Source organism: Protobothrops mucrosquamatus, unplaced genomic scaffold (genome assembly GCF_001527695.2).
Source record: "Protobothrops mucrosquamatus isolate PMUCROS unplaced genomic scaffold, P.Mucros_1.0 scaffold329, whole genome shotgun sequence".
Classification (NCBI taxonomy): Eukaryota; Metazoa; Chordata; class Lepidosauria; order Squamata; family Viperidae; genus Protobothrops; species Protobothrops mucrosquamatus.
The window spans coordinates 204217-232170 of NW_015386668.1; the positions used below are offsets into that span (position 1 = coordinate 204217).

At 36.1% G+C, this 27954-nt stretch overlaps 1 protein-coding gene across 1 annotated transcript in view; it reads left to right on the forward strand.

Moving 5' to 3' along the window:
- The first annotated feature begins 2545 nt into the window (after nucleotides 1–2545).
- ADAMTS19 (ADAM metallopeptidase with thrombospondin type 1 motif 19) overlaps nucleotides 2546–27954 on the forward strand; it is a 103629-nt gene continuing 78220 nt past the window's right edge. Inside the window, exons 1-3 of the mRNA XM_015815259.2 lie at nucleotides 2546–2630; nucleotides 4866–5461; nucleotides 26300–26465. Coding sequence (XP_015670745.2) covers nucleotides 2546–2630; nucleotides 4866–5461; nucleotides 26300–26465 — 847 coding nt within the window. The remainder of the gene's footprint in view (nucleotides 2631–4865; nucleotides 5462–26299; nucleotides 26466–27954) is intronic.

Below are 27954 nucleotides of genomic sequence, written 5' to 3' on the forward strand. Positions count from 1 at the left end.
AATATTAAATACTGTATTAACCCAGTGAGGACATGGTAAAAGCTTGCTTCTGAATTCTGACATTTTCCTGAATAAAACATCTTCAGCTGTTACAATTTTGTTGCATTTCTAAATTTATATATTGAACGGTCGATGGGGTTTTACGTTTTACTGAATCTAAATAGATGCTGGTATAGGACTAGAGAAACTGGCCTAGTGAATAACATATGATATCTGAAAAGATATAAACTTATCAGACAAAAAAGGAGGGCCCTTGTCCAGGCCAGCACAATATCCTAATTATGTATTAGAACATGCATATTCACATGTACACTACAGTATTACAAATTTATTATTTTGTAGTATGATATAGAGGCCTAATGGCAAATATATAAGATTTTCTGATATACATTTGTCAAAGGAACAAATGCATTCATGATATTATTAGAAGTTTAGTACAGAGCCAGTTTGGTATAGTAATTAAGGCACCAAGCTTCCAGGAGACTGGAAGTTCTAGTCCAGTGATGGCGAAACTTTTAGAGACCCAGTGCCCAAATTGCAACCCAAAACCCACTTATTTATCACTGGATGCCGGGTGGCCATGGCCGCGGTGGTGGCAGACTGGGTGGGCGTGGCCAGGGCGGAGGGGGCCAGTCCCTCACCATCTCCAGGGCATGGCACACGTGCCCACAGAGAGGGCTCTGAGTGCCGCCTCTGGCACGCGTGCCATAGGTTCGCCACTACTGTTCTAGTCCTTCCTTTGGCATGAAAGCCACCTGGGTGACATGGGCCAGTTACTGTCTCTCAGCCTAACCAACTCACAGGATGTTTGTTGTAAGGAAATAAGAGGAGGAAGGAATATTAGGTATGTTTGCTGCCTTCAGTTATTTATAACATTAATAAAGGTGGAATAAACATAAATATGTGTCAAGACCATGTATCAAAACACTAAGAAAGAATGACTAGTTGAGATTGCTCAGTTCTGTATGTTTACATGTTCTTTCATATTTACATTTATTCCACAGGTAGTCCTCAACTTACAACAGTTCACTTAGTGATCATTCAAAGTTACAACAGCGCTGAAGAATTTGACTTATGACCGTTCTTCACAGTTACGACCTTTGCAGCATCCGCATGAAATTTAGATGGCAACTAACTTGGCAACTGGTTCATCTTTACGAGCATTGTTGTGTTCCAAGGTCATGTGATCACTTTTTTGCGATTCACTTACCAACCAGGTTACTCACGAAACAATTGCAGCGATTCACTTAACAAGTCCTGGCAAGAAAGGTCATAAAATGGGGCAAAACCCACGTTAACAAATGTCTCACTTGACCGAAATTTTGGGGGTCAATTGCGGTTGTTAAAGTCAAGGACTACCTGCATAAGTCCGAGATGGAGAACAGATTCCAGACCGTCTTTCGAGAAAACTGGATTCGTGCAAACGCGAGAAGGTGAAAGTACAATTAGCAAGTATTTTTGCTTGATTCATCTTCCATTCTTTCAGCCTAGGGTTGCCAGGTCTGCTTCCAAAAAATAGCGGACAAGCGGGGTGTGTGTGTGTGTTAAGTAGTAAAAAAAGTAGACTGTACAGCTTTAGATTACGTACCATTTCATCATAAAGCTTTTGAATAAAAAAAAATGTCCACTATTTTGTGAAAAAATAATGTGAAAAAAGTGGACTGTCCACTCAAATAGTGGACACCTGGCAACCCTATTTCAGCCTCACGGAGCGGGGGGGGGGGCAAACGTTGCTTCCCTCCTTGGATTTCTTGCGCTGGACCACCACCTCCCTCCCAAAACTTACCTGCGCCTCAAGCCGTCTGACCGCCCCAGGGAAGGAGAAGGGGGGGGAGAGAAAAGAGAGGTATGCAAATAAGAAACGCCAGGGCGGCCAATCAGGAGCGAGCGGCAGGACTTTGGGGAACCCGCTCGTTCTCTTTTAGTCCTCCTCCGCCCACTTCCCACCCAGGGAGAGCTCCTCGCCGCTCGCCCGCCGTCCACTGCCGGGATTGGGGGGGGGGGGTGAGCGCGGGGTGCCACCACCTCTCCGCTGCTGCTGCCGCTGCTGCCGCTGCCGCTGCGCGTGGCCCTCCCTCCTCCTCCTCCTCCTCCTCCTCTCTCTCTCTCTCTCTCTCTCCGCTCCGCGCCCGGCTTTTCCACCAAAGCAAGTTGCGCCTTCTCTTCGCGCGCGGTTCCTTGGGCTTCCTTCAGCCAGTCTGCCCTCTTCGGTTGACCTCTGCTGGCGTGGCTGCCGCCTGACTCGGCCCCCCTGAGGTGGCTTCCCTTGTCGGGGCTTCAGCTTTCACTCTTCACCCCGCGTCTCTCGGGAGCCGGAGCTAGAGGCTCGGGTTTGTGCCACTCTTGCCGCTGCTAAGAGGCTACCGAGCCCGCTCTTTGCGCTGCTCTCCTCCCACAAACTGAAGGAAGGGGGCGGCTTTGCAAGCTCGGCGGTCTTGTGGGTGAGCAGCTTTTGCCTGGGTTTTGCAAAGTTCCTCGAGACATCGCCAGGAGAGAAGGGGGTGCTTTGGTCGCTCAGCGCCCCCCCCCCCACTCCGCGGCGTGGATGGAGAAGAAAAGGGAAAGGCGGCTGAGCCACCTTTGCTGCATCTTTTATCAGTTGTGTTTCCTGTCGAATCGGATCGCTTCAGGTAAGTCCAGTCCTTCGGTTTGAATGATGTTTGCTTAATAAACAGAACCTCTTTCTGGCCCCTTTCTGATTGCCTGAGCCTTGCCACAAGGTAAGGGACCACGGTGGCACAAAGGGATTGTGTAGAGATGGATCGTTGTTGGTAGATCATAGGAATAGAGGGGTCTTAAAGAAGCATACGTTTCAGTTCGGTGCGCTATGATTGAACGATATCTACCTGTCCATCTATCAAATACTTTTGGTGCCTGATGGCCCATAATTTTATTGCTAGGTGAGGATATAATAGGACGCCCTGCAGACACTCAGAAATAATTTGCCAGCCACGTTCAGAATGCTCTGATGTTGAACAGTAAAGTTATGTTTAACTTCTTTTCCTCAAATGACTGCCAATGAATTGTCTAGGATCAAATAATATTCAGCAGCATCTTGGTAGGACATACTTTACAAGGATATGTCTCCATTTCTCCAGAGTGTAATCAGGCTAAGTATTCCATTAGAAGGAGCTACTTGTTTCACATCTGCATGAGAATGTCTGTGAAGTTTTAGTTCTCATACACTCTATCTATCTATCTATCTATCTATCTATCTATCTATCTATCTATCTATCTATCTATCTATCTATCTATCTATCTATCTATCTATCTATCTACCTACCTACCTACCTACCTACCTACCTACCTACCTACCTACCTACCGACAAAAATTGCCCATTAAAGATTAAAAACACTCAAAAGCTTGTGAAATTGGAAATATATAGGATCTGTATTTTGAAATATCGATCAGATTAAGTTGTTTCTGTTTGCTAATCTTATTTGCCTTTGATAGAAGCAAAAAGAAGTCTTATTTGCCTTTGCTGAAAAAACAGATCATACTGTCTTTTGAAGCAATATTCTCTGATTTAATTTTAAAATGACTAGGGTCAAATGTTTAATTATTATTTCTTTAGGACTGTTCCAATATCAGCAAGGGAATATTTTTTTCTACTTCTGTATCTTTATGCAGTGTACTATCTGTTTCATCAGATTTCAGAATGTTTTATTTCTTGTGCACTTCAAATAATTATGAAACAGCAAAGATTTTCACATAGAACAATTTTCTTTTTGTATACAAATCCACAATTTAGAGAGGTTTCAGTTCACTATATATTTTTGTTCAGAATGTATAACAAATTAATGCTCTGAATTATAAATTTATACCCTAATTTTATAATATAAAATTGCCATGTTCCACTGTGTTTATTCCTATTGTCATTTGTACTCTTACTGAATTCTTATTGGCTAGTCAGTGAAACACATTAATTTAGGAATGGGACATACAATAAAAGATTATAGTTTTTTACCCAGTTTTTTTTTACCTATAATCCTAATCTATGTAAGATGCTTGTTTTGATAAAACAAATAAAAGTTTGAGTAAATCAATTTTCTCTTCCCTCTTACTTCTTTCCCTGCCATCAGGTGGCATCTTAACTTTTTATTAGCCCTAAAGCTCACATAAATGGTTGGCTAATATTTTTGTAGTCTCTGCCTTTTAAATTATAACTTTGTACAGCCCCTTGATAATGTAGAAACAATTCCTGGGAGTTCAGCCACTTAAACGCATAACAACTATCCTTATGCTGGAGATGCTTAGAGTGAAAGAGAGGCTACTTCTTTTGATATTGGAGAGATTTGGACTGACTAGCTAGTTGGGACTTCTAACAGCGTTTCCCAGTCTAGCATGGATGGTGGCCTATAACTCTCAGCCAGCAACATAGTTTAGGGGACATCACATTAGGAAAGGCACATTAGGGGACATCACATTATTTGACTAAAATTGTTCAAATGGGTAAGATGAGATGCCTACCTTTTAATTCAGTTAGAAGCTGTGGATACTCTTCAAGCTTTATTTCCAGATTTCTAAAAATGCATCCATACATACATAGCCGCTCATCTTACCAATTTGATTCTGGACAGCTAACAAAAAATAATATATGAATACAACATATATGTAAAAATAGCATTTCCAGCCAATTAGTACAAAGTGGCTCCCCAAAATACCACATTACTTTTTCTTGCAGTGAGTACATAGGAAAATTAATTTATATTGGTAATAGCAGTATGGATCAATGCTGTTATGTCATATTGATGTATATCAAAATTATGCTGATGGGTCCTAAATCTGGCATCCATTTATGGCAACTCTTACTGTTGGGAGCGATTTAGAGTGTGTAAATTTCAGTCTATGTGAATTTTTGCAGGTCTGCAACCTCTGGGAGATTTTGAAGAGTGGGAGATAGTTTACCCAGCCCTGTGGAGCAGAAGCCAGCAGGAATCCACTGGAGGGAGTGGTGCAGGAGGCAGCTGCAGTCTTGATGGTAACTGTGGGAACAGCAGCAGCAGCAGCAATATTAATGTTACCTCTACATCCAGTCAGGGAGTGGGCAGTTCCCGTGAGATCCGCTCAGTTTCCTCCTCATCTGACCACCAGCACCAGCAACCGCCAGTTCGGGAAACTTCAGAGGATGAATATGAATCTCAGGATTTCTATCACTGGTCTCCACTTCCTCAGGGATCTAATGGCACTTCTCAGCAACCATCTCATCCACCCGTATCTCCTCCAGAAGATGAGGATGAGATGTTGCTGAGAATACCAGCTTTCGCTCAGGAGCTCTATCTGCTGCTGAAGAGGGACAGTCGCTTCTTAGCACCAGGTTTTGCAGTGGAAGAACGACTATTGAATGAAAGGAGTGCCCCAAATTTGGTCCACACACAAACAGAGAGATCCTGTTACTATAGTGGGTCTGTGCTGCATTATCCTGGATCCTTTGCTTCCTTTAGCACTTGTGGTGGTTTGGTGAGTATTTTTTCCCCCTTCACCTGTATTTTATTTGCTCTTTGCAGTAAAATTTACTTCCCATTGTTATTGTTCCATTTCTGGTCATTTTCATAATACTTCCATTTTATCTCATTTATTATTTACTTTAATTTTTCTTTGCCATTTTCTTTTTCAGTGTTCAAACTCTCTAACCACCAAAATAAGGAAATCACTTCCTCCTCATCTTAAATTTAAGACGTAGTTTGTAACTGTTAGTTTCATCTGAACTATTATGAGCATAAAGAAGTTCTTGATTGAGCCTCATCCATTTTAATGTTAAATCCATTTAGTAAGTGATATTAAATAAATGTTTGTTTTGTGCCTTTGAGTTAATGTTGACTCCTGGTGACTACCTGGACAAGTTCCTGCAATTTTCTGGCCAATGTTTTCAGAAGTTGTTTGCCATTGCTAGCTTATTAGGGCTGAAAAAGAGTGACTGGCTCAAATTCATCCAGGTAGTTTTGTGCCTAAGGTGGAGCTAGAACCCATAATGTTCCAGTTCTAGCCTTGTGCTTTAACTACTATACAAACTGCCTCTCATCAAGTAAACATAGATAGTATTATTTCTATTAAACATCTGTAGGTGTCTATGTTCATATACTTTTTATGATCAGGTTTGTCTGTACTTTAATGATATACTTTAATCATTATTTAATGATATAATATGAATATCCTATTTGTTTTCCATTAGCTCCATCACAGTGAAAGGGTTAAAGTGGACCTTTAGCCTGAACCTATGCTTAAGGATATTTTAAGTTTTCTGATCAAACTTTCTGGAACAACCTACTCCAATCTGCTTCTTTCCAGCTCTACAATTATCACAAACTGTATCACTCATAGGATGAGAAAGTCTATTCCAGCACATTACATTTCTAGGTTTATTTTGAAGCATTCAATTGGCATAAAGTGGGACAAATAGTTCCTTTAGTTTGTATCTGGTATCTGATGTTCAAACACAGCCTCATAGGTCTTCCAGTGACTTCCACAATATAGCATAGATTAGCTTGTTTTCAACGTGTTGGCATGGTTACAGTTGCTTAGAACTGTGTTGCAAGGAATTTTCAAAAATGGCTTGTTGTCCTAGTAGTTGGATTTTAGAAAATTACATGCCCATTGTTTTGCACATCTAAAAGAGTTAAATCAATGCAGATATTATCTAAAGGGATATAAATGTGCATATCAGATTTCCCCAACTTGGTGCCTTTCATCCTTGTTAAACTGCAGTAAAGCTATGGGGACTACAGGAGCTATGATTTAACACTTCTGGAGGACACTAGTGTTGGGGAAACTGATTTGTATGAATATGACTTGAAAACCCATCCTGAGAAATTATTTGCATGAGAACCAGTTGTAATACGGGTAATTCGGATTTTTTTTTCCTGAAGGCAGGGAAATACACTGCTTGAGCAATACACACATTAAGTTTCTTTTTATTTTTCCTTATTTTTTTAATTATGTCCATTATTGAGAAGTGCTGACACTCTTTTTTGTTTGTATAGCTGCTTAAACTCAGCAGTCACAATGATCCAAGTGCTCTATTTCTCTTTGTTACTTTTCTTTAATTCCAGATTACCTTTTCAGTACATGTCATAAACTAATATAATGTAAAGACTCTGTATTGTATTAGACAATTATTTATTAATATTCTTCTCCTTTAGATATAAATCCTGAATTAGATGTGATAAATAATGTGTACCATATTTTGCCAGCTTCTATTCTTGTTTTAAGTCTAGGAATACTACATTTGAGGTTAAGAATACAGGCTGGGAATGTTTAACCTTCTATCAGTGCCTGTTTTTCACATCAAATTTGCTCTTATGTTATTAGTATGAGGGGGGAGATGGCTAGGAAGGTAAGAGTTAACTATGCTTTATTGAAACATTTCAATTAAGGATGGTTTTGATTCATTAACACTAAAGTTTCTGGTCTGGATATAAGGAGAAACTGATATTAAAGCTTCCAGTATTATAATGATCAACTGGAATGGGAAGCTTATCAATCTGAAGCTCTTGTACTTAACACCAAATTGTGGTTATATGTAAGGTAACATACTGTGGGATTCTGTGACCATTTTCATGTGCTCTGGAGTTCTGGTTTCGTAAATCTTAAAAATAGACATTTTTAATATGATTTTAGCAAATTTAAGGAAAATCAGAATTAGATCCAACGACAATAGTACAGGTTCCTTGATTGAATGAAGTGTAAAGGTAAGTAGATAGAATGGCTAAAATCTTATGAATTGATTTAAAATAAAGCAGTTACTGTTTCTATTTAAGCTTATTAATGTAAAGCCATATAGTCTGAATAAGGATGTTGCTGACAGTGGCTTTGAGCCTGAAGTGAGCCAATGGTATTTAAAATGAACATTTCCTGCTCCTTGTGGTTTGCTGGATGTAATCTGTGGAATAGAGCTATAGCTATGAAGACATCATTGGCTTGTATTTCAGAATTAGGTTTCTCCCGAAGAACATTGAATATAGCTTGCCAATATTTTGTGGGAACTGAGTTATTTCAATTTATTCTTAATAAGTCTTGTGGAATTGCCAGATTTGATAAAGTTTATAAAGAATCAGATAAAATGTAGACCTGTGGTTTAGTTTGGTTGTTTAGATTCATACTATTTAATTTTTTTTGGGGGGGGGGAAATATACTAATATCGTTTAAACCTGTGGAATGCAGTTTATAATTTGAATGTGTCTGAACATGGGCCTTTTTTTGAGGTTTTCTAGAGTATGGATACAGTGCTATAAAAGACCAAAATACCTTATGCTTTGTTCTAATTATGTACAAAAAAATTATAAGTTTAAGTTTCCTCCCATTCAAATTGGATGGCCTGAGCCCTTCTAGAATGGATAACAAATTCTTCATGGACAGTTTCACTTGACTTGAGAGATTTTAAATGTAGGCAGGGTTGTGCTGGCTTCATAGAATCATTTCACTAACATTCCCCTTAAAAGTTTTCTTCAAGATTAAGTGAAAATTATACCATCGAGAAATTATCATTTTGTTGCTAAATTACATCAAGATGATTTTGAGTTGCTGGAGGAGCTGCAAATGAAATGCAAATGCACATGTCCCACAAATTTCAGTTTTCCAACATATGTTAAAGAAGAAATAGATTGGACAATTTTTATATACTATCGTTTTCTGTTGTTGTTGCTTATGACAATAGAGATCCACATGGGAAGTTGGTGTATTTATAGAATGCTATAAAGTATTCCCTTATCTAATTTAATGTCTTGATTTTGCTTTTATCTGGATTTTTTTCTTCCTGCAATGAGATGGATAAATTCCAAGTTCTCTTAAATACCTTGAGCTATAGCACATGTTATTATAGTTTGTGTCTATATGGTCTGAACATACCTTGACATTCTAATCTCACCTAGTTTACGAATACATTTTTTTATTAAAATAAAGAACATAAAATATAGTAAATTTATCAAAAGAACTGAACAAATACCATCTTTGGCTATAAAAGAGGATTACGTAAATATGTAATAACCAGGGATTATTAAAAGATTATCCAGGGATAATCCATTAAAAGTATTATCCAGGGATTATAAAAAGATGAATTTGTTTCTCTGTCCAACGTTAGTAATTCTTTAAAGGAACTGCTTTGTCTTAGAATAGTAAATATTGGCATATAACTTTTATGAAAATGTTTGCAGTTGTAAAAATTCAAAGGCAAAACTTTGTTCATAAGGGCATGGAAATCGAATGAGCTATCTTTTTTACTGAAAGGCCACAGAGTTCAAAAGGTTTTTTCTTTGTTTATTTTAATTTATCACTTGTTTAAGCTCAGATAGATATGTTTAGACAGGCACTACTAGATTTACCACAAGAAGGTAAGTACATGGACTTCAATAGAAATTTTAAATGGAAACAGAAATAGTTTTATCAAGCCTTTAAATTCAGGGAATAGCTTTGAGGATCTAAAGTGACAGAGATGTAAACCTTATTGCTTACTGAGAGTTGAATTGATTTAACATAACTTCTAGCATTATCATTAAATATATAAAACACACAAACTCACATTTCCATTTGTCATCATTAATTTCAGTTTATATATCAGTAATAATTACACAGAACCAGTTTTTAAGTACAGTGACTTAAGAAGTAGGCAATGATAAGTCAGGGATAACTGAAGGAGGAAAAGGAAAGACTTGAAAGCAAGATGTAAGGTAAATAAAGCAAGAAGCAACATTCAAAATAGAAACAAGAGGTTGCACATTTGAACCAGAAAAAAATACAATAGAATAATTAAGATTAAATCTTATAGACAAACTGGGTATTTGCAAGATGAGCAATGTTTTATACAGTGTAGAAAAGGAGTAAAAAGTTCACTTGGTAACTGCTCGAAGTTACAACAGCACTGGAAAAAGTGATATGACAGTTTTAACACAATCATTGCAGCATCTCCATGAACACATGATCAAAATTTAGACACTTGGCAACTGACTCACATTTATGAAGGTTGCTCTCCTGGAGTCATGTGATCACCTTTTGCCACTGTCTGACAAGCAAAGTCAATGGGGAAGCCAGATTCACTTAACAACCATGTTATTAGCTTAACAACTGCACTGATTCACTTAACTACTGTGGCAAAAAATGGACTGAAACTCATTTAACAACTATCTCGCTTAGCAACAGAAATTTTGGACTCAGTTGTGTTTGTAAGTCAAGGATCACTTCGGCAGAACCGGTAGCTAATTTTTGGTTGCCCAGGCCCAGAATGGACTTTCGGAAGTGGCATCCACACAGAGAACTGGTTGTTCACATATTTGAATCCCAGCACTGCCTATATCCCAAAGGTAAACTGTTAAATATGATTTGCATTTGAGGGAAATGTAAAATGGACAGGAACACATAATATATATGGCTGAAGTTGGGATTCCCCCCCCCCGTTTTTGTATGGGTGTAGGGGGTTTTATTCATGTTTATTTGTTAATTTAATTTCTTCTATTTATTCTAGAACTTATGCTATACTTTTGTTGTGGCTCTTCAGGTTTTTGTCACTTATGTCATCAAATTTTGGCAATATGGAAAACAAGAGTTCCGGAGATTATAAAAATGAGGTTTAGAAGCTTGTGATTGTTGATCATTATGGAAAGAGAGGTTTCTGTATTTTGGGGGAGAGAATCTTAACCTGCTTTTTCAAGATAATATAAATTATTCCGTAAATTTTGCACTGTAGGACTAGGTGACTCTTATTTCAGAATTAATTAACTTGTGTTGGACAAAATAACCAACAGTTAGAGATGATACATTTTTTATTCTAATATATGAAAATCATTTAGTACATTTGAAATAAATGCTTCTCTACATTCTATATTATGTTTATATTTTCCACATTTATTTTAAAGTTTTATGAAGAAAATGCTATGCATTATTCCAACCACAATCATGTGGTGTGTGTAGAGGAGCAATAGGATATTGAATGTTTCCTACAGATGTCTGCATTTTAAGAAGATTAGTATGTATCTTCTATAGGTCCACTTGTATGTTCAAGCTGTATATTGTTATCTGATATCTAAATTTTCAATATGCAGACTCTTTGTAGGAGAATAAATTGCCCTTTGATGCCGTAACCTGCTCCTGGCTGTTCCTAGGAGGTATGAAGGAAGTCTGCTTTATCTGAATCTGTCTGGATTTATTAAGATACCCTTATTACAGCAACAGATTCTTCAAAGGAAGAGACCTCTATGGCAAACCTACCATGATTTCTTTTCTGCATAAATAGGTTGTGGCTTTATATTTATATTTTGGAGGAATGAAGATAATTAACTTGGCATAGATCTTGTGAAAAAAAGGAATATGACGTTTAGAATTCATACTAATTTCAGGAATGTTTTATTTTAATATTTTATATATGTGCTCAGATGGTGGCAGCATTTCTCTAATATTTGGAAATGTTATTAAAATAGGTTAACATTTTATTTTTTTATATCATCATATCCAAATTATGCCTACATAAAGATGAAGTAATTTTTGTATAAATTGTTCTATTGTAATAGTTTTTCTTTTTTAATAAATTATTGCCCAATCTAACTCTTATTCCATAATTAATTTGTAAATCAAAGTAATATTCAAATTGTTCATCTAAATGGCTTAAAATGTTTTGATAAATAAGAAAGCCATTTAATGAACAGAAGCACATTTTCAGAGATCTTAGAGTTTCTATGTTGGGATTAGGCTCTTATAGCCCTACTTACCACCAAATTGCAATCTTTGATATGAAGGATTGGTAAATTACTCCTTACATACTGGTATGTTATACAGTATATATCCATCTTATCCCAATGGGATAGGTCCACCACACCCGCTGGTAGAGGAGGCATGCTACAGATCTTGTCAGTCAAGGAATTTCAGCTGATGGAGTCCAGAAAATGTCCCTTTGGAACATCCCTCCCCAGGATGAGATCTGCTCCCATATCCCTGAACTTCTTTAAGGGCCTGAAAACTTGGCTCTGTCAGTTGGCTTTGGGGCCCTGTGGGGAATTGTCATGCTGGGTGTGTTGATTGACTAATAGCAGATCTCACCTTACCCCCTGCACGCCTTGTTCCTTCCTTTCCCCATCTTTTTGCTATAATTTATAATTTTATTACTAACATGTGTGTGTATATACATATGTACATATACATACACATATACACACACACATATTTCTGTTAAATTTGGATTGCTAACAAAAGATTTCTTCTTCCCATATTTGGGCCAACCAGGTGCATCATAAAAAACACATAAAACATACATATTTGTGTAGATTTATTACTTTTAGTCTTGTAAACTTCCTAGTCACCTTGTGGCTAGATGGGTGGCAAATAAATTTAATAAACAAAAATTTAATAAATATATAATAAATCAAACAGATTCCTTGCAAACTTAGCAGACAATTTTGTCTCCCAAAAAGTAGAGAAGGGAACTAGGGGTTTAGCCATTTTGGATCTAATTCTCACTAACAGAGATGAAATGATAGAAGGTGTTGAAGCCACAGGAACCTTGGGCGGAAGTGATCATGCAATATTGGAATTCAACATTATGGAAGCACAAGCAATAGAACACAGTCAAACTAGAGTCTTGGAATTCAAGAGAGCTAATTTCAGTAAACTTAGAGAGGGCTTGGGAAGGATTCCATGGATGAGAATCCTCAAGAGGAAAACAACTCAAGAAGCTTGGGAAATTCTGAAAAGCGAGATAATAAAAGCCCAGTCTAGCACAATACCAATAAAGAGGAAAAATAAAGCTCTCAAAAGAAACCAGCATGGCTGCATAAAGAACTCTCTGATAAATTGAAAGATAAAAAGGACAAGTATAGAAAGTGGAAAGAGGGGCACATAACTAAGTTAGAATATCAACAAATAGCCCGAGCCTGCAAAGATGAAATGAGGAAAGCTAAGCTCAAAATGAACTAAGGCTTGCGACCAAAGTCAAAAATAACAAAAAAAGCTTCTTTCAACATGTAAAAAACAAGAAAAAAGTGAAGGAAATGATTGGTCTGTTAGTGGGCGAAAGTGGCAAGAAGGTGACAAGCAACAGGGAGAAAGCAGAACTATTTAACTCATTTTTTGCATCTGTCTTTACACAAAGGGAAAAAACAGACCAACCTACCAAAAATAGTGCCATAAAAAACAGAATAGAAACACAAGTTAAGATAGGCAAGAAAACGGTAAGTGAGCACCTGTCCAGCCTAGACGAGTTCAAATCACCAGGACCAGATGGATTACACCCCAGGGTTCTCAAGGAACTGGCAGATGTGATCTCAGAACCACTGAACTATATTTTTCAAAGATCCTGGAGCACTGGGGAACTACCGGAGGACTGGAAAAGAGCTGATGTAGTTCCCATCTTCAAAAAAGGAAAAAAATGGACCCAGGAAATTAAAGACCTATCAGCCTGACCTCAATACCTGGGAAGATTCTGGAAAAGATAATCAAACAACGAATCAGCAAACACCTAGAGGCAAACAAAGTCATTACTAAAAGCCAACATGGGTTTGTCAAAAATAGATCATGCCAGACAAATCTTATTGCATTTTTTAACCAAGTGACAAAATTAGTGGATGAGAGGAATGCTGTGGATATAATTTACTTGGACTTCAGTAAGGCATTTGATAAAGTAGATCACAACCTACTACTTGATAAGATAGAAAAATGTGGGTTAGACAGCATCACCACCAGATGGATCCGTAGCTGGCTGACTGGCCGTACTCAACGTGTGGTCCTCAATGGAACCGCATCTACATGGAGGAAGTGTGTAGTGGGGTGCCCCAGGGCTCTGTTCTGGGCCCAGTGCTCTTCAACATCTTCATCAACAATTTGGACGAGGGGATAGATGGGGAAATCATCAAATTTGCAGATGACACCAAACTGGCAGGAATAGCCAACGCTCCAGAAGACAGGCTTAGGATACAGGAGGATCTGGACAGACTTGAACACTGGGCGCTATCTAACAAAATGAAATTCAATGGTGAAAAAAGTAAGGTTCTACATTTAGGCAAGAAAAACCAAATGTACAGGTATAGTATAGGGGGTTCCTTGCTCAATAGTAGTAACTGTGAGAGGGACCTCTGAGTCCTAGTGGACAATCACTTAAATATGAGCCAGCAGTGTGCTGCAGCTGCCAAAAAGGCCAACATAGTGCTGGGCTGCATTTACAGAGGGATAGAATCAAGATCACGTGAAGTATTAATACCATTTTACAATGCCTTGTTAAGGCCACACTTGGAATACTGCATCCAGTTTTGGTCACCACGATGTAAAAAAGATGTTGAGACTCTAGAAAGAGTACAGAGAAGAGCAACAAAGATGATTAGGGGACTGGAGGCCAAAGTATATAAGGAAAGGCTGCTGGAATTGGGTATGTCTAGTTTAATGAAGAGAAGGATGAGGGGGGACATGATAGCAGTATTCCAATATCTCAGGGGCTGCCACAAAGAAGAGGGAGTCAAGCTATTTTCCAAGGCGCCTGAAGGCAGGACAAGAAGCAACGGATGGAAACTAATCAAGGAGAGAAGCAATCTAGAACTAAGGAGAAACTTCCTGACAGTTAGAACAATTAACCAGTGGAACAACCTGCCTCCAGAAGTTGTGAATGCTCCAACACTGGAAGTTTTTAAGAAGAGACTGGACAGCCATTTGTCTGAAATGGTATAGGGTTTCCTGCCTGAGCAGGGGGTTGGACTAGATGACCTCCAAGTCCCTTCCAACTTTTTTATTATTATTATTATTATTATTATTATTATTATTATTATTATTATTATTATTATTATTATTATTATTATTATTATTATTATTATTATTATTATTATTATTATTATTATTATTATTATTATTATTATTATAATATAAATATATCTATATGTAATTTATTTAACTAAAATTAATTTTAAATTTAAATCAAAGTTTTTATTTAATCTTCATTAAGATTATCTTAATTTATCCCCCAGCTTTTTTTTTTAATGTAGCCTGCAAGAGTCCACTCAGATACAAAATATATTACTCAGGAGCAAGTCTTGCATCTTTACATTTGATTATCTCACATTTTGCATGTCCACATAGTACATTCAGAGTTTGTTCTGGCTTTTTACTTCAAGTGTCTATACTCTATAGCATGACACTTTTTATGTAGCATTTGTTCTGATGAAAACATCGGGGGGGGGGGGATCTTTTACATAATGATTAGGAACTAGGCACTTCCAATTATAAAATAACTGTAGAAAATCAGCCTTTTTTACTTTACAAAATTGTTGATTGAAGCTCTTTTCCAGAATAGCTATAGCATATATTTATGACACAGATATTTCTTAGGCTTTAATTGGCTGATGCCTTGTCTCTAAATATTGTTTGAAAGAAATAAATGTTTGGACACTTTTTGGGAGGTTCACCCAATCCTTAAATCACAATTTGTATTTGAACACATCTAATATTTAGAACATTAGATATATGCCCTGAGCAACTTCAAAAGTGACTTCATGGTCTTCCAACAGTTTGCTTAATTACTTTAGCTGTGCTTTGGATTCTTACTAGATCTTCAACCTAAAATTAGGTCAAGTCAGGCTAAGACTGCTTGAGTGAAAGAAATCAAGAGTTGGACTACAGATAATCAGCAAATGGTTCCCTGTAAGTTGCAGCAGAGGAACAAGTGTGCTTGTTTTTAATGTTGAACATTCATTTGTAAATCATCCTTATTCCACTTCTCATTTATTATTGCCATTGTTTGTGATAAGTTTATAATTTAACTGACTTTTGGAACATTGCTGTAATCATTACAGAACTGCCAGTTATCTGATTTTTTGCCTCAGGAAATTTTACAAGCAAGTGAAACAATTTCCTTGACAAAAACAATATATTCAGGCAGCTGTCTTCTTTATTTGGGTCTTGGCTTTTTGAGCTTTTTTCTGAACCTTTTTTTTTTTGCTGTTCAGTCATGATATAGAATTTATTCCCACTAGTCAAAAGTTTGGATGGTTGTATATTCAGACCTGACAAAAACATATTTTATCTCCTTTCCATTGAGGCAGAATTCTCTACTTCTAAATGGATTTTGGCTGAATTACTTTTAGTTCTGCTAGAATGCATCCCATTCATGTGAATGGAGCTGATCCCCAGTAGAACAATTATATCGACATGTTGAGTTTGAAAATACATTATTTTATGAAAATACAGAGGCATATGTCAGAAAAATATTGTGTATACTAAAGATAACTTCCTTAGCCACATTTAGCTACCTCATCTCTTCTTTCTTTGCCAGTCTTGCTTTTGAGCAATTGACATGAAAGGCAAGCAAAAGCATTCTCTTATGAATTTTAAAGGCAAGAATGTCACTTTAAAGTTGCAAGTTGGTACGAGAAGTACTTGGCTGCATGGTAATTAATGTTATTACATGTTAATAATATATAATGCTTTAGAGGAAATTCATTGATTTTCATTAGTGTGTAAAAATGAATTTGACCCCATTTGCATAGAGCAGAAGTCTATGGACTAGATCATTTTACAAGTAAGAAGTCATGTTTTTTAAAATAACAGATTTTAAAAAAATCTGTGCTGGGTAGTGGCTACAGGAGGCAGGAATAATTAGAAACAGTTGTAATCCTTTGTTTCTTTTGCTTTGGGAGTACCTCTGTGGGATCTTGTTTTTTGCCCCTGTAGTGAGTGAGAAATTCCACTATGGGGGGGGGGAGATCCTGAAAGGGTTAAATTGGTAGTAGATACATTTTTCTTGGAGTAAAGGGACCGGTAACATTATACTTGTTTCTCTCAAACCCCAAATGATTGTGAGAAGAGAGTTTTGGAGACTAACTCATGGGAAGCTCATGGGGTGGGGGGCAGAGGCAAAAACATGTCATCCCTTTTTTCATATTTAATTTTATTAAATCATTTAAGTGAGAGGATAAAGGCTATCATAAATTAATAGAAAGAAAGAAAGAAAAAAAATCAGAGAACAAAGCAAAAAGTGCAAGAAAAGGAAAAACGTTAAGGAAAAATAGAAAAGAAAGAAAAAAAAGTATAGAATATTGGCTTTTGATATTCACAGCAGTATAGTACAAATATATTTTAACTTCTTTTCCTAAAATTAAAATATATAATTTTTCTATAATCTATCCTGTACAGGTAGTCCTCAACTGATGACCACAAATTGAGCCCAAAATTTCTGTTGTTTAATGAGACATTTGTTAAGTGAATTTTGCCCCATTTTGTAACTTTGAACAATCACCAAGTGAACTGTTGTAAATTGAGGACTACCTGTATAATCATCAAAATCATGTCACTAGTCCATTTTTTTTCATTTTTACTCCAAGAGTTCATAAGAGGTTTCCAGTTGGCAATAAGTGTAGATATCTTTTCTCTAATCACAGAAGTTAATTTATCCATTTCAGCAAAATTTGTCACCAGCCATTGTTCCATAGTGGTGAGTGTTAAATCTTTCCATCTCCATGCATACAGTAATCTCACAGTTGTTATCATATATTGAAATAATATTCAATGACCTTTTTCTTACTGTTTATCCATTAATTCTAAGAAGAAACATTCTGGCTTCAATTGAATATTAATCTTTAAGATTCTCTGTATCATGTATTTGGATCGAGAATTTTTGTTAGCTTTTTTACATATCCTCCTAGGACAATTAAAGATCCCTTCATGTTCAGTATACATTTGAAGTGCTTTTATACATTCTAGATATAATGTTCGGTTCTCTGGCATCATGTACCATGTACACATCATTGTATAAGCAAAGCCACCTCAGCCTGTCTATCTATGTGTTGTATAATGTTCCTCATTGCACATTATAAGGTTGCAATAGTGGTTGAATTTGATTGTTGCGAGAAATAGGGATTTGGATATTAAAATGAAGCCCAAATGAATTATTGGGTCTTGTTGTTGTTGTTTGCAGATTTCTTAAGTATTTGTTTACTTAAAACTGATCTTTGTGAAACTGTATCTCTTTAAAAAAAATCTCTAAGCCTCAAGAATGATGAAGAATCAGGGTAGAGCTAGGGCTATGAAGAAATATAAATTGCTCGGTGGAATGAAAATTACACAAAACAGATGGGAACAGAGAGGCCAGAATGTTGCCTCCCATCCTATGGTGGCAGTTGACTTCTCCACCCCCCAGCTTCAGTTATAAATCTTTAATTGAAATAAAATGAAGTAACTTGCAAAAAACATTGGCACAAGAGCTGAGTTTTCAAACCAAAAGATAATAACAAGTTCAGGAACATCTAAGAGTAGTCAGTTTCCACTCCAGTTCATTCAGAAAATCCAATATACTTACATAGTGATCAGACATGTTTTTTTATAGCTCTGTCAGCACAACTCTATGCTGAGTCACACTTTTTTTTTGAAGTTGACAGTTTGATTCATGTTGTTCTACTCTTCGTAGTTTGTGATGCATAGAAGATCTCAGGGGCTTTCTTAGTTGAGTTTCTGGCTCAACTGATCCAGAACTTGTGTTTACTCAAGTTCTACCAAGGTGTTTTTTTCTGTTCATTCCTCCAGCAGAGGTCTAAACTTTATTTGCCTGTGTGTTTAGCTTCTGAATCTGAAACACTTAACTGAACTCTAAAACTTGCCCTGAAAAAGCACCAAGATCCATGTTCAGTTACCTGATAGCTATTGAAGGAAGAGGAATGCTACTTGTTTCCTCAGTAGTAGGGAGGATTTCTCTAGAGTTACAGTATTATTGGCAGGAAATCTAGTTGGCTTCCTCTCAGAGGTGTAGTGCAACTATAGGAGAGTTTAGGGACCATTTAGGGGCCAAGTACACACACTTCATGTGCAGATTTGCCTCATTGTATTCTCCAGTAGAGCAACTCTATATTCAACAAAATGTATTACAGATTGTATTACAATCGTCAATAAAAATAGTCAATAAAGATTTGTCTACGACGGGACCAGAAATTGAATCAAACAAGATACCTGACTTTATTCTTTTCTTCAGCTCCGTGTATCACTTCTTATTTCATTCTCCTGGAAAACTATTGGGTTCTATGATCAGATGAACTGAAGTGTTATCTCTTGATATTAAATGGTGATGCATGTTTGAACAGTTTCTAAGTTCATGTTGAAAATAAAAATGAATCTATATTTTTTTCTTATTTATCCGTTTCTTAATTCTATTCCCATTTCTGTGTCAGTTTGTGACTTTTTTAAAAGGTCTGTGGAAAAATATACATATTTTCATGTTGATTTCTGCTATTGCATACATTTTTGTATTAGGTTTGGTAATATGAATAAATTGTCCTAATGTGTACAATGTCCTATTTTTTGTATATTATTAATGCTTATAGGTCTTTTTGTTCATGCTGTTGGAATATTTTTCTTATATGTTTACAATAAATTTAAATTAAGTAATGCCATTGTATAAAGCTAGTTTCTCCATTAGAAACAAAAGAGACATCATGTAGCAAAACTATGTAAAGGAAGACTTATAATTTATGCAGAGAAAAACATCTCTGTTTTAGTTCTAGATAAGAATCATTTGTGTAACATTAAATAGGAAGGCATCTGACCCCCCCCCCCCTCTAATATAAGGAAACATTTGTAATAGCCCAACACATTCCATTCCATTGATAATGATAGGCTAAATCTCTAAACTACAAACCTTTATAAAAAGGGAGGGCAAGAGCTGGTTATCTGCCCATCCAAAGCAATTTAACAAACTTTAGAAGTATAAATATTATACTGTATCTTTGGCTTTTATTGATTGGTATGTTTTACTTCCAGCTTGGAAACAAACCAAACCAAGGGGGAAGAGAAAGTTTAATCCTTCTGATAGCACATTCTACATAGGGCTGCCCTTGAAGATCACCAAGAAACTTCAGCTGGTCCAGAATGCAGCAGTGCGCACAATAAGGAGGGCCCATAGATTTGCCCATGTAACACATTTGTTGCATGAGCTGCACTGACTTCCAGTTTCTTTCCAGGTGTAATTCAAAGTCTGGTCATCACCTTTAAAGCCCTGTGTGGCACAGAGCCAGGTTATCTATGGTACCACCTTTCCCATAGGATTTTAAAGAGTTCAACCCATTCAGTCATACACTTCAGGTATGGACTGTATGCAATTTCTGAAAGATAAAAGATCTTATTGCAATCATTAAGTAACTGAAAGGAAGTAAATATTCAAATATCAGATTAGTTAGAAATATGCATGAAGAATGTTATAACATAGAGATTGCTAAAATACTTGCTTCATCTGCAGTATGTGACAAAATAGAAAAGGGGTTAAGATTAATCAGAGTATTGTGAACTTTAACATGATAGCATAACGTTCAAGTAAATATTAATAATAAAAATAATCAAAAAGGGACTTGGGGATTACAAACTTCACTTGCAGTTCCATGTCAGATCTGAGCAGATCGTAATATAATAACTGACATGACATATATTTACCAATACATAATTAGATCCTTGACTTATGATTGTTCATTTAATGACCAGTCAGAGTTACAACTATGTTCACTCTTATGACCTGAGTGTCCTCATTGTTGTGACTGTCACAGTGTCCCAACAGTCATATGACCAACTGGTATCTATTTATGAGAGTTGTAATGTCCTGGGGTTGTGCAGTTGACATTTGCAAACTTCTGACAAAAAAAGTCAATCAAGGAAGCTGAATTTATCTAATGATCATGTGATTTGCTTAATGACCCTAGCAAAAAAGATTGTAAAATTGTGCATGACTCTCTTAATGACCACATCGCTTAGCAATAGAAAGTCCCAATTATAAGTTGAGGACTACCCGTACAGTTTAAAGGAGTTAATTAGTAACCAAGAATTATTACTGAGACTCAGCCATGGAATGATTTTTGTGTGGTCTTTCTGTTTTCTCCATTATTTCCATGATTTTGTAGTTGGTAAGGCTTGGGACTAGGGTGAGTCTTATTGAATGAAGTGGAGGTGTGATGGATTGTGCCCATAAAGGGAGAGATAGTATGATGGACTGTACTGAAGCGGCAGTTTTCCAGGAAGATTGGTACACATGCCAAGAGGGAAACAAGACAAGAGACAATACAACCCAAAGCTGTATTAAAAACAGAAGAAAGATAGTTAGAATAGCCACTCCCTATAAGCTCCCAAGTTATATGAACTGGGGTGAGAGTAGTATAGGTTTAATCTGCAAGATTCTGTCTATTTGGTGTGAGCAAATAACTGAATTTTGACTGTACTGTCATTTTTTGTCTGGGCCTGACAGGAAGTAAGCAAATGCTATCTCTCATTAGTCTTTTAAAAAGAAGACTAGAATATTCCTTTCTCGAGGCAACAAATTTGTTCTTAAATAAATGGGTACTTACACTTTTATAAGAATCATGATGTAGTAGGAAGGAGTCAGTTTATTGTTGTTTTCCCACCTTTATTTCTGCATTGTTGAACACTATATGAGGTATTTTTCTTTCCTTTGGTAGTCATTTCCCTCAGTAGCAAATTGCCTTGTTTAAAAAATAAAAGATTCACTGCAGTTTCTAGAAGTTGCTTAATAGAACTAGAACCATGGTAAAGCTCTGCTTGCAGAAACTAATAGGATCTCCAGGTTTGTATGTTAATGCATCTCCGTAGAATTCAAATAAGACCACCTGACCATTGAGGAAGACCCTCCATTGTGAAACAGAGGAAATCTCTAGAAAACACTCTATTGCTTCCATGACAAACCACCACACAACAGAGACGTGATTTTATTTTTTTGCGTTGCAATTATAATCTCATTTCTGAGCACCAAATAATTTTCTCCATCAAAAATGCATACTTACTGTCTCCCGACTATATATCTGTGCAGTTTATTCCTAGTATTATAGGCACAATTAACTGAGGAAGAACAAGGAATAACACTAAAATGCACACTAGAGTAAGTGGATGTGAATGTGAAGAAAGCTGAAAGAAAGTTCAGTTTATTGAGAAGCAAATTATATTATAAATTATTTCACATACAGTAACAGTTTGATTCAGTGGATAGCCTTAGCCTCATACCCTAAACTTAATGAACAAAATTTTATATTGAACATTACCTGAAAAGAATAAAGTCCATTGTTCCTGAAGTATTCTGGACAATTAATTTGAAGTATGTCATTTGTGGCAATTTAGGTCATTTAAAGTGATTGAATAATTTACATTTTTGGGTGATTTTCATCATTTATATAATTATAGAGCAGTAGCAATGATATAATTTGATGTAGACGATGTAATTTGACAGATGACATAAAACCATCAGTTGTGTAATTGCATGAATGACATAAATTAGGTCAATGAAATACATTTGGATTAAATGGACATTCCTTTCTTCCAAATGGAGTTTTATAATAGAACATATAAAAGATTTAATGTATAACATAGAATAGCAGATATACCTGAATACTATTTTTTGAGTAATTATATTCATGTACATTTCTTTTTCACGTAGAGTAAGTAAATACAATAAAAGCCAACTTGTGTGTGTGTGTGTGTGTGTGTGAGAGAGAGAGAGAGAGAGAGAGAGGATACAACCGGAACAGGAAATGCATCACAGGAACAATAGAGATGAATCATAGAGTAGCAATGTGATACAGGAAACAAATACAATAGAGATGAATGATAGAGCTGCATATAAGGTAAACATAATACCCCTAACATCTTCCCCTTTTCATGTTAACCAAACAACATTGTGAAATTTTGGATGAGAACTAGCAACAACACTTCCTATAGATTAAGTCTGTTGGGTGGTTGTGAACATCTGCCACTACGGGTGAAGATGATTTCTGGAGGCAAGCTGTTCCACTGGTTAATTGTCCTCACTGTCAGGAAGTTTCTCCTTAATTCCAGGTTGCTTCTCTCCTTGATCAGTTTCCAACCATTGTTTCTTGTCCTGCCCTTTGGTGCTTTGGTGAATAACATGACCCCCTCTTCTTTGTGGCAGCCCCTCAAATACTGGAATACTGCTATCATGTCTCCCCTCTTTCTTCTTTTCTTTAGACTAGCCAAACCCAAGTCCTGCAGCCATTCTTTGTATGTTTTAGTCTCCAGGCCTTTGATCATCTTTGTTGCTCTTCTCTGAATTTTTTCCAAACTCTCAACATTTTTTTTGTGATACGGTGACCAAAATTGGCTGCAGTATTCCAGGTGTGGTCTTACTAGGGTTTTATAAAGCGGTACTGATAACTTGCGTGATCTTGATTCTATGCCTGTGTTTATACAATCCAGGATTGTATTAGCTTTTTTGGCTGCGGCTGCACATTGCTGGCTCATGTTTAAATGGTCATCCACTAGGATTCCAAGGTCTCTCTCACAGTTACTGTTTTTAAGCCAGGTCTTGCCCAATCTGTACCTGTACCTTTGATTTTTCCTTCCTAAATGTAAAACTTTGCTTTTCTCCATCTTGAAACTCATTTTGTTGGATAGGGCCCATTGTTCAAGTTTGTCAAGATCTTTTTGGATCCTTAGTTGGTCTTCTCGGGTGTTGGCTACTCCTGCCAGTTTGGTGTCATCTGCAGATTTGATGAGTTCCCCTTCAATTCACTCATCTAACTCATTGATGAAGATATTGAAGAGTACTGGGCCTAGGACGGAACCTTGTGATACCCCAATACTTACTTCTCTCCATGTGGATGTAGTGCTGTTGAGGACTACTCATTGAGTTTGATTTGCCAGCCAACTACGGTGATGTTGTCTATGTGGTCTACTTTATCAAATGCCTTACTGAAGTCTAAGTATACTACGTCCACAGTATGTTGCTGGTCTATTAGTTTAGTCACTTTGTCAAAGAATGAAATAAGATTGGTTTGGCATGATTTGTGTCATGGTTCCGATAGATGAAACCAATCAAAAGGTCTTCAAGACAAGGAATTCTTCCTTAAAGAACATTTTATTCAGGAAACAAAGTATCAGCATTTACATAGTTGAACCCAAGACTGAGATTCCCTCCCCCCAGATACAAAGTAACAAGTTGCATTTCCCACCCCACAAAAGCTGTCATAAATCACATTCCCCAATTAGCGCAAAACGTGGGCTTTTCTCTCTGGCTCCTCAGCCCGCCAAAACCTTATCAGACAATGTCCTTGAGTTCCCACACTTCTGCATTGTTATGGCTATCTAAACCCTCAAGCATTTACCCCATTCCCCCCTTCTACATCTGAACTCTAGAAGAACAGAAAGGGCATGTTAAAAGCAAAAGTAAAATGGCTGCTGATCTCAGTGGTCAGAGCGCTGACAGCGTTGACAATTTGTTTTTAACAAACCCGTGGTGGCTACTAGTTATAACTTTGTTTACTTCTAATTGTTTGCAGATCTGTTTTTTGATTATCTTTTCTAGGATCTTCCCAGGTATTGATATTAAAATAATTGGTCTGTAGTTTCCTGGGTCCGTTTTTTTTCCTTTCTTGAAGATGGGAACCACATCAGCCCGTTTCCAATCCTCAGGAATATGGATCTTAAATGTGATTTTACTGGGTTTTTTTTTAAGAACATCTGGGGAAATATAGCATCAGCCATGGCTATGCTAACACAATTAAATTTTACAGTTTAACTTTTTCTTCATTGGTAGTTTGCCATATGCAATGTTTCCTTAGGACAATAAAAGCATTTTTCCCCTTTTAGTAAAAACAAGAAGACATCTTTTTCTCTACAACATGTATTACATCTTTGTTGTTTATAATGTTAAAGCATTCATTACTTTTCAGTGATTCCATCAGATACTGAGACAGAGATCAAGTGATTTGTCAGAGGCCACCCAGTGAGTTTTGAGCAGGAATTTGAACCTGAATCTTGCTTGTGCAAACTCAGCTATAGCAAATGCAATACCAGTTGGATTAGTAGACATTGTTCAGATAAAAGAACTTAAAGCATTAATGGTCAGGAGAATCCTCCATAAGTAGAAAGAGTGAAACATGCTAAGTTTCTTTTCATTTATAAAAAAATAAGAAGACATAAACTATATACATTGATTGAAAAGGGTCATCAAGTAAATGATTAGTAGAGAATTCAAGGCAAACAAAAGCATCTTCACATATGTAATTAACACATAGTATTTGTTACTACAAGAGTTGGTAATGGCCACTAATTTACATAATTTTAAAAGGATTTTGTTTAAAATTCATAAAGCAGGTCTATNAAAAAATAAGAAGACATAAACTATATACATTGATTGAAAAGGGTCATCAAGTAAATGATTAGTAGAGAATTCAAGGCAAACAAAAGCATCTTCACATATGTAATTAACACATAGTATTTGTTACTACAAGAGTTGGTAATGGCCACTAATTTACATAATTTTAAAAGGATTTTGTTTAAAATTCATAAAGCAGGTCTATACTCTGATCATCAAATATTGGGGAAATGACAAGAAAGTAATTCCCTGCATATCCTGTTAGTGACCTTACTGGGGCCATTTATCTGCTTGGTGTTGGTACTAAGGTACTAGAATGGGTTATATTTACATATGATCCAGCAGTAAGGTTTGCAATATTATAAGAATTGTTAGTGGAATAGAATGGATCTCTCTCTCTCTTGTTAAGATTTCTGATTTTTATATAAAAATGTATTCTGCAACTGTACATTTTGCCTTGGAAATGCAATCTCTCTCTCTCTCTCTCGTTAGCTTAAAAACCAATAAGATACCCCCCACCATGATTTGGAGTGGTGGGCGGTGCTATATTAGCAGAAAGTTTATCAAATTCTATACACCATGCAATTATTTTGTTATCAGGAACTCAGTGTGTTTCAGGTTACAAACTATGGTATTAGTAAATTTTTTATCAGTACAGAAATTTTCAAATTTAGAATCCCATGTAAACAAATTAAAAGTACCGGTAATTAAGGTTTCAAGAAACTTGCTTGCACTGATTTTCTTGATATAAAGATTATTTTATATGGAAAATATCAACTAAAGCAGATTCTCTCTATCTCTCTCCCTCCCTTCTTCCCTTCCTCCCCTCTCCCGTGTGTGTGTGTGTGTGTGTGAGTGTGTATATACATATACACATGAATACTATGGACATCTAATCTAATCCAATCCAATCCAATCCAATTCAGAAATTTGAGGTGTGTTACTCTTTAGAAAAATGATGGGCTGTTTTCTTAATTGATTTATTTTTCAAAACATTAAACACATTTAACACATAACACATTTTTTGAAAATAATTGAAACTCTTTAGTGATTTGAAATGAATTAATGTTCCCATATTTTCCTAAAGGCTATGGCACCTGATTTTTCTGATCCGCTTGTAAAATAGAACAGTCATAACAGTAGTGTCATTTGATACTGTATTGCTACAATTCTTAAAACATAATTTTAAATATTTTATTTTCTTTATAGCATGATGAAATCTTAATCTGTTGCTTTTGTTTTCCCTGCAGGTTGGTTTTTTGCAGATGAATGACGACTTCATATTTATTGAGCCATTCAATCATAGTTTGGCTGTGATAGGTCAAGCACATCGGGTGTGCAGACGTAAAAGATCTATACATGAAAGACCCCCTGGAAAATCCATCCCTCATAGTCAATACTGTGGTGTTTTTTCTGGTAATATAATTTATATTAATATATTTTAATTTAATATGTACTTTATGTAAATCTTCATTTCTCACTGTTCTGTTTGTCTGATTCCTTTTACAGGTGTTTCTTATTACCTTCTCCTAAAATCAGTCTTCTCCAGCTTGGTGCTTTCCATAACTTCCAAGTTTGCAAATAAGCATATTCACCATGAATTCTGGGAATATTTGATGAGTATCAGGCTGAGAATTCTGGTCTACTGGTAGAAAGTTAAACAAATCTTCATTTATTTCAGTAATTGTTATTTGGATCTGTTTCATTAGGGTAAAATAAAGTTACCGAGATTTCCCACTACAATACATCATTTGCCTCCATTTATAAACAGCGGATTGAAAACTCTTTTACTTGGAATGAAGGTTAACTGAAGATAGTAAGACAACCAAGCAGTGTTGTGCAAGGATTTTAATAGAACAGATAATCTGTAACTCCCAGTTGGGGTGGGACCACTCTCTTTTCTGATTTTACAACTTTCTTCTGCTCAAGATAATTTTTCTTGCGGTTTTCAAGTTGTATTTATCAGTTAAAATAAATGTTCACAAACTGAATAGTTGTGTTGTCTAATTGTAGTCCCCTTTGAAAGATAGCTTTACCAGTCTTATATTTTGCAATTTTTTTTGGGAATCAGTAATTTTTTTTTACAAATCAGCTATGATGATTACTTAACTCAGATATGTCCTGCAAGTAGGCTTTTTAAGTAGGTGGTTGTTTTGAATATAATGTAATTTGATATGAATGACTATTATATTAAATTTACGGTTTGTTTTCTTTGTCATTATTTTCCTAACAGTTGGGATGTGAGGTTAAGAAGGCAAGGTCTAAATTTTTATTTTATGGATAATCAGGGTGGGAGAGTAGAAATGATGAAATGAATATTGCAACAGCACAATGCTTGTTTTGTCATGCTGAAGAAATTTTCAGGTCCTGTACAAGCCATTGATTTCTTATTTGGATTTTCCAATGGGATAAATGTGGTCATAAACAAATTACATTAACCTTTCTGTCAAGTAATTCATGTATCTTTTGTCATTAGATTATTTATAAAAATTAATGGTAGCTTACTATCTCTGCTATCTTTTTAATTCATAATAGTATGTAGCATGTAGCAAAAGTTATTATTATTATTTTTAAGCTTCTGTTGTACTTACCCCAACTAGTTTTTCCTCATATTATGTGATCTATTGCATTTACTACATATACAGGTGAAACTCGAAAAATTAGAATATCGTGCAAAAGTTCATTTATTTCAGTAATGCAACTTACAAGGTGAACCTAATATATGAGATAGACTCATTACATGCAAAGCAAGATAGTTCAAGCCGTGATGTGTCATAACTGTGATGATTATGGCTTACAGCTCATGAAAACCCCAAATCCACAATCTCAGAAAATTAGAATATTACATGCAATCAATAAAACAAGGATTGTACATAGAACAATATCGGACCTCTGAAAAGTATAA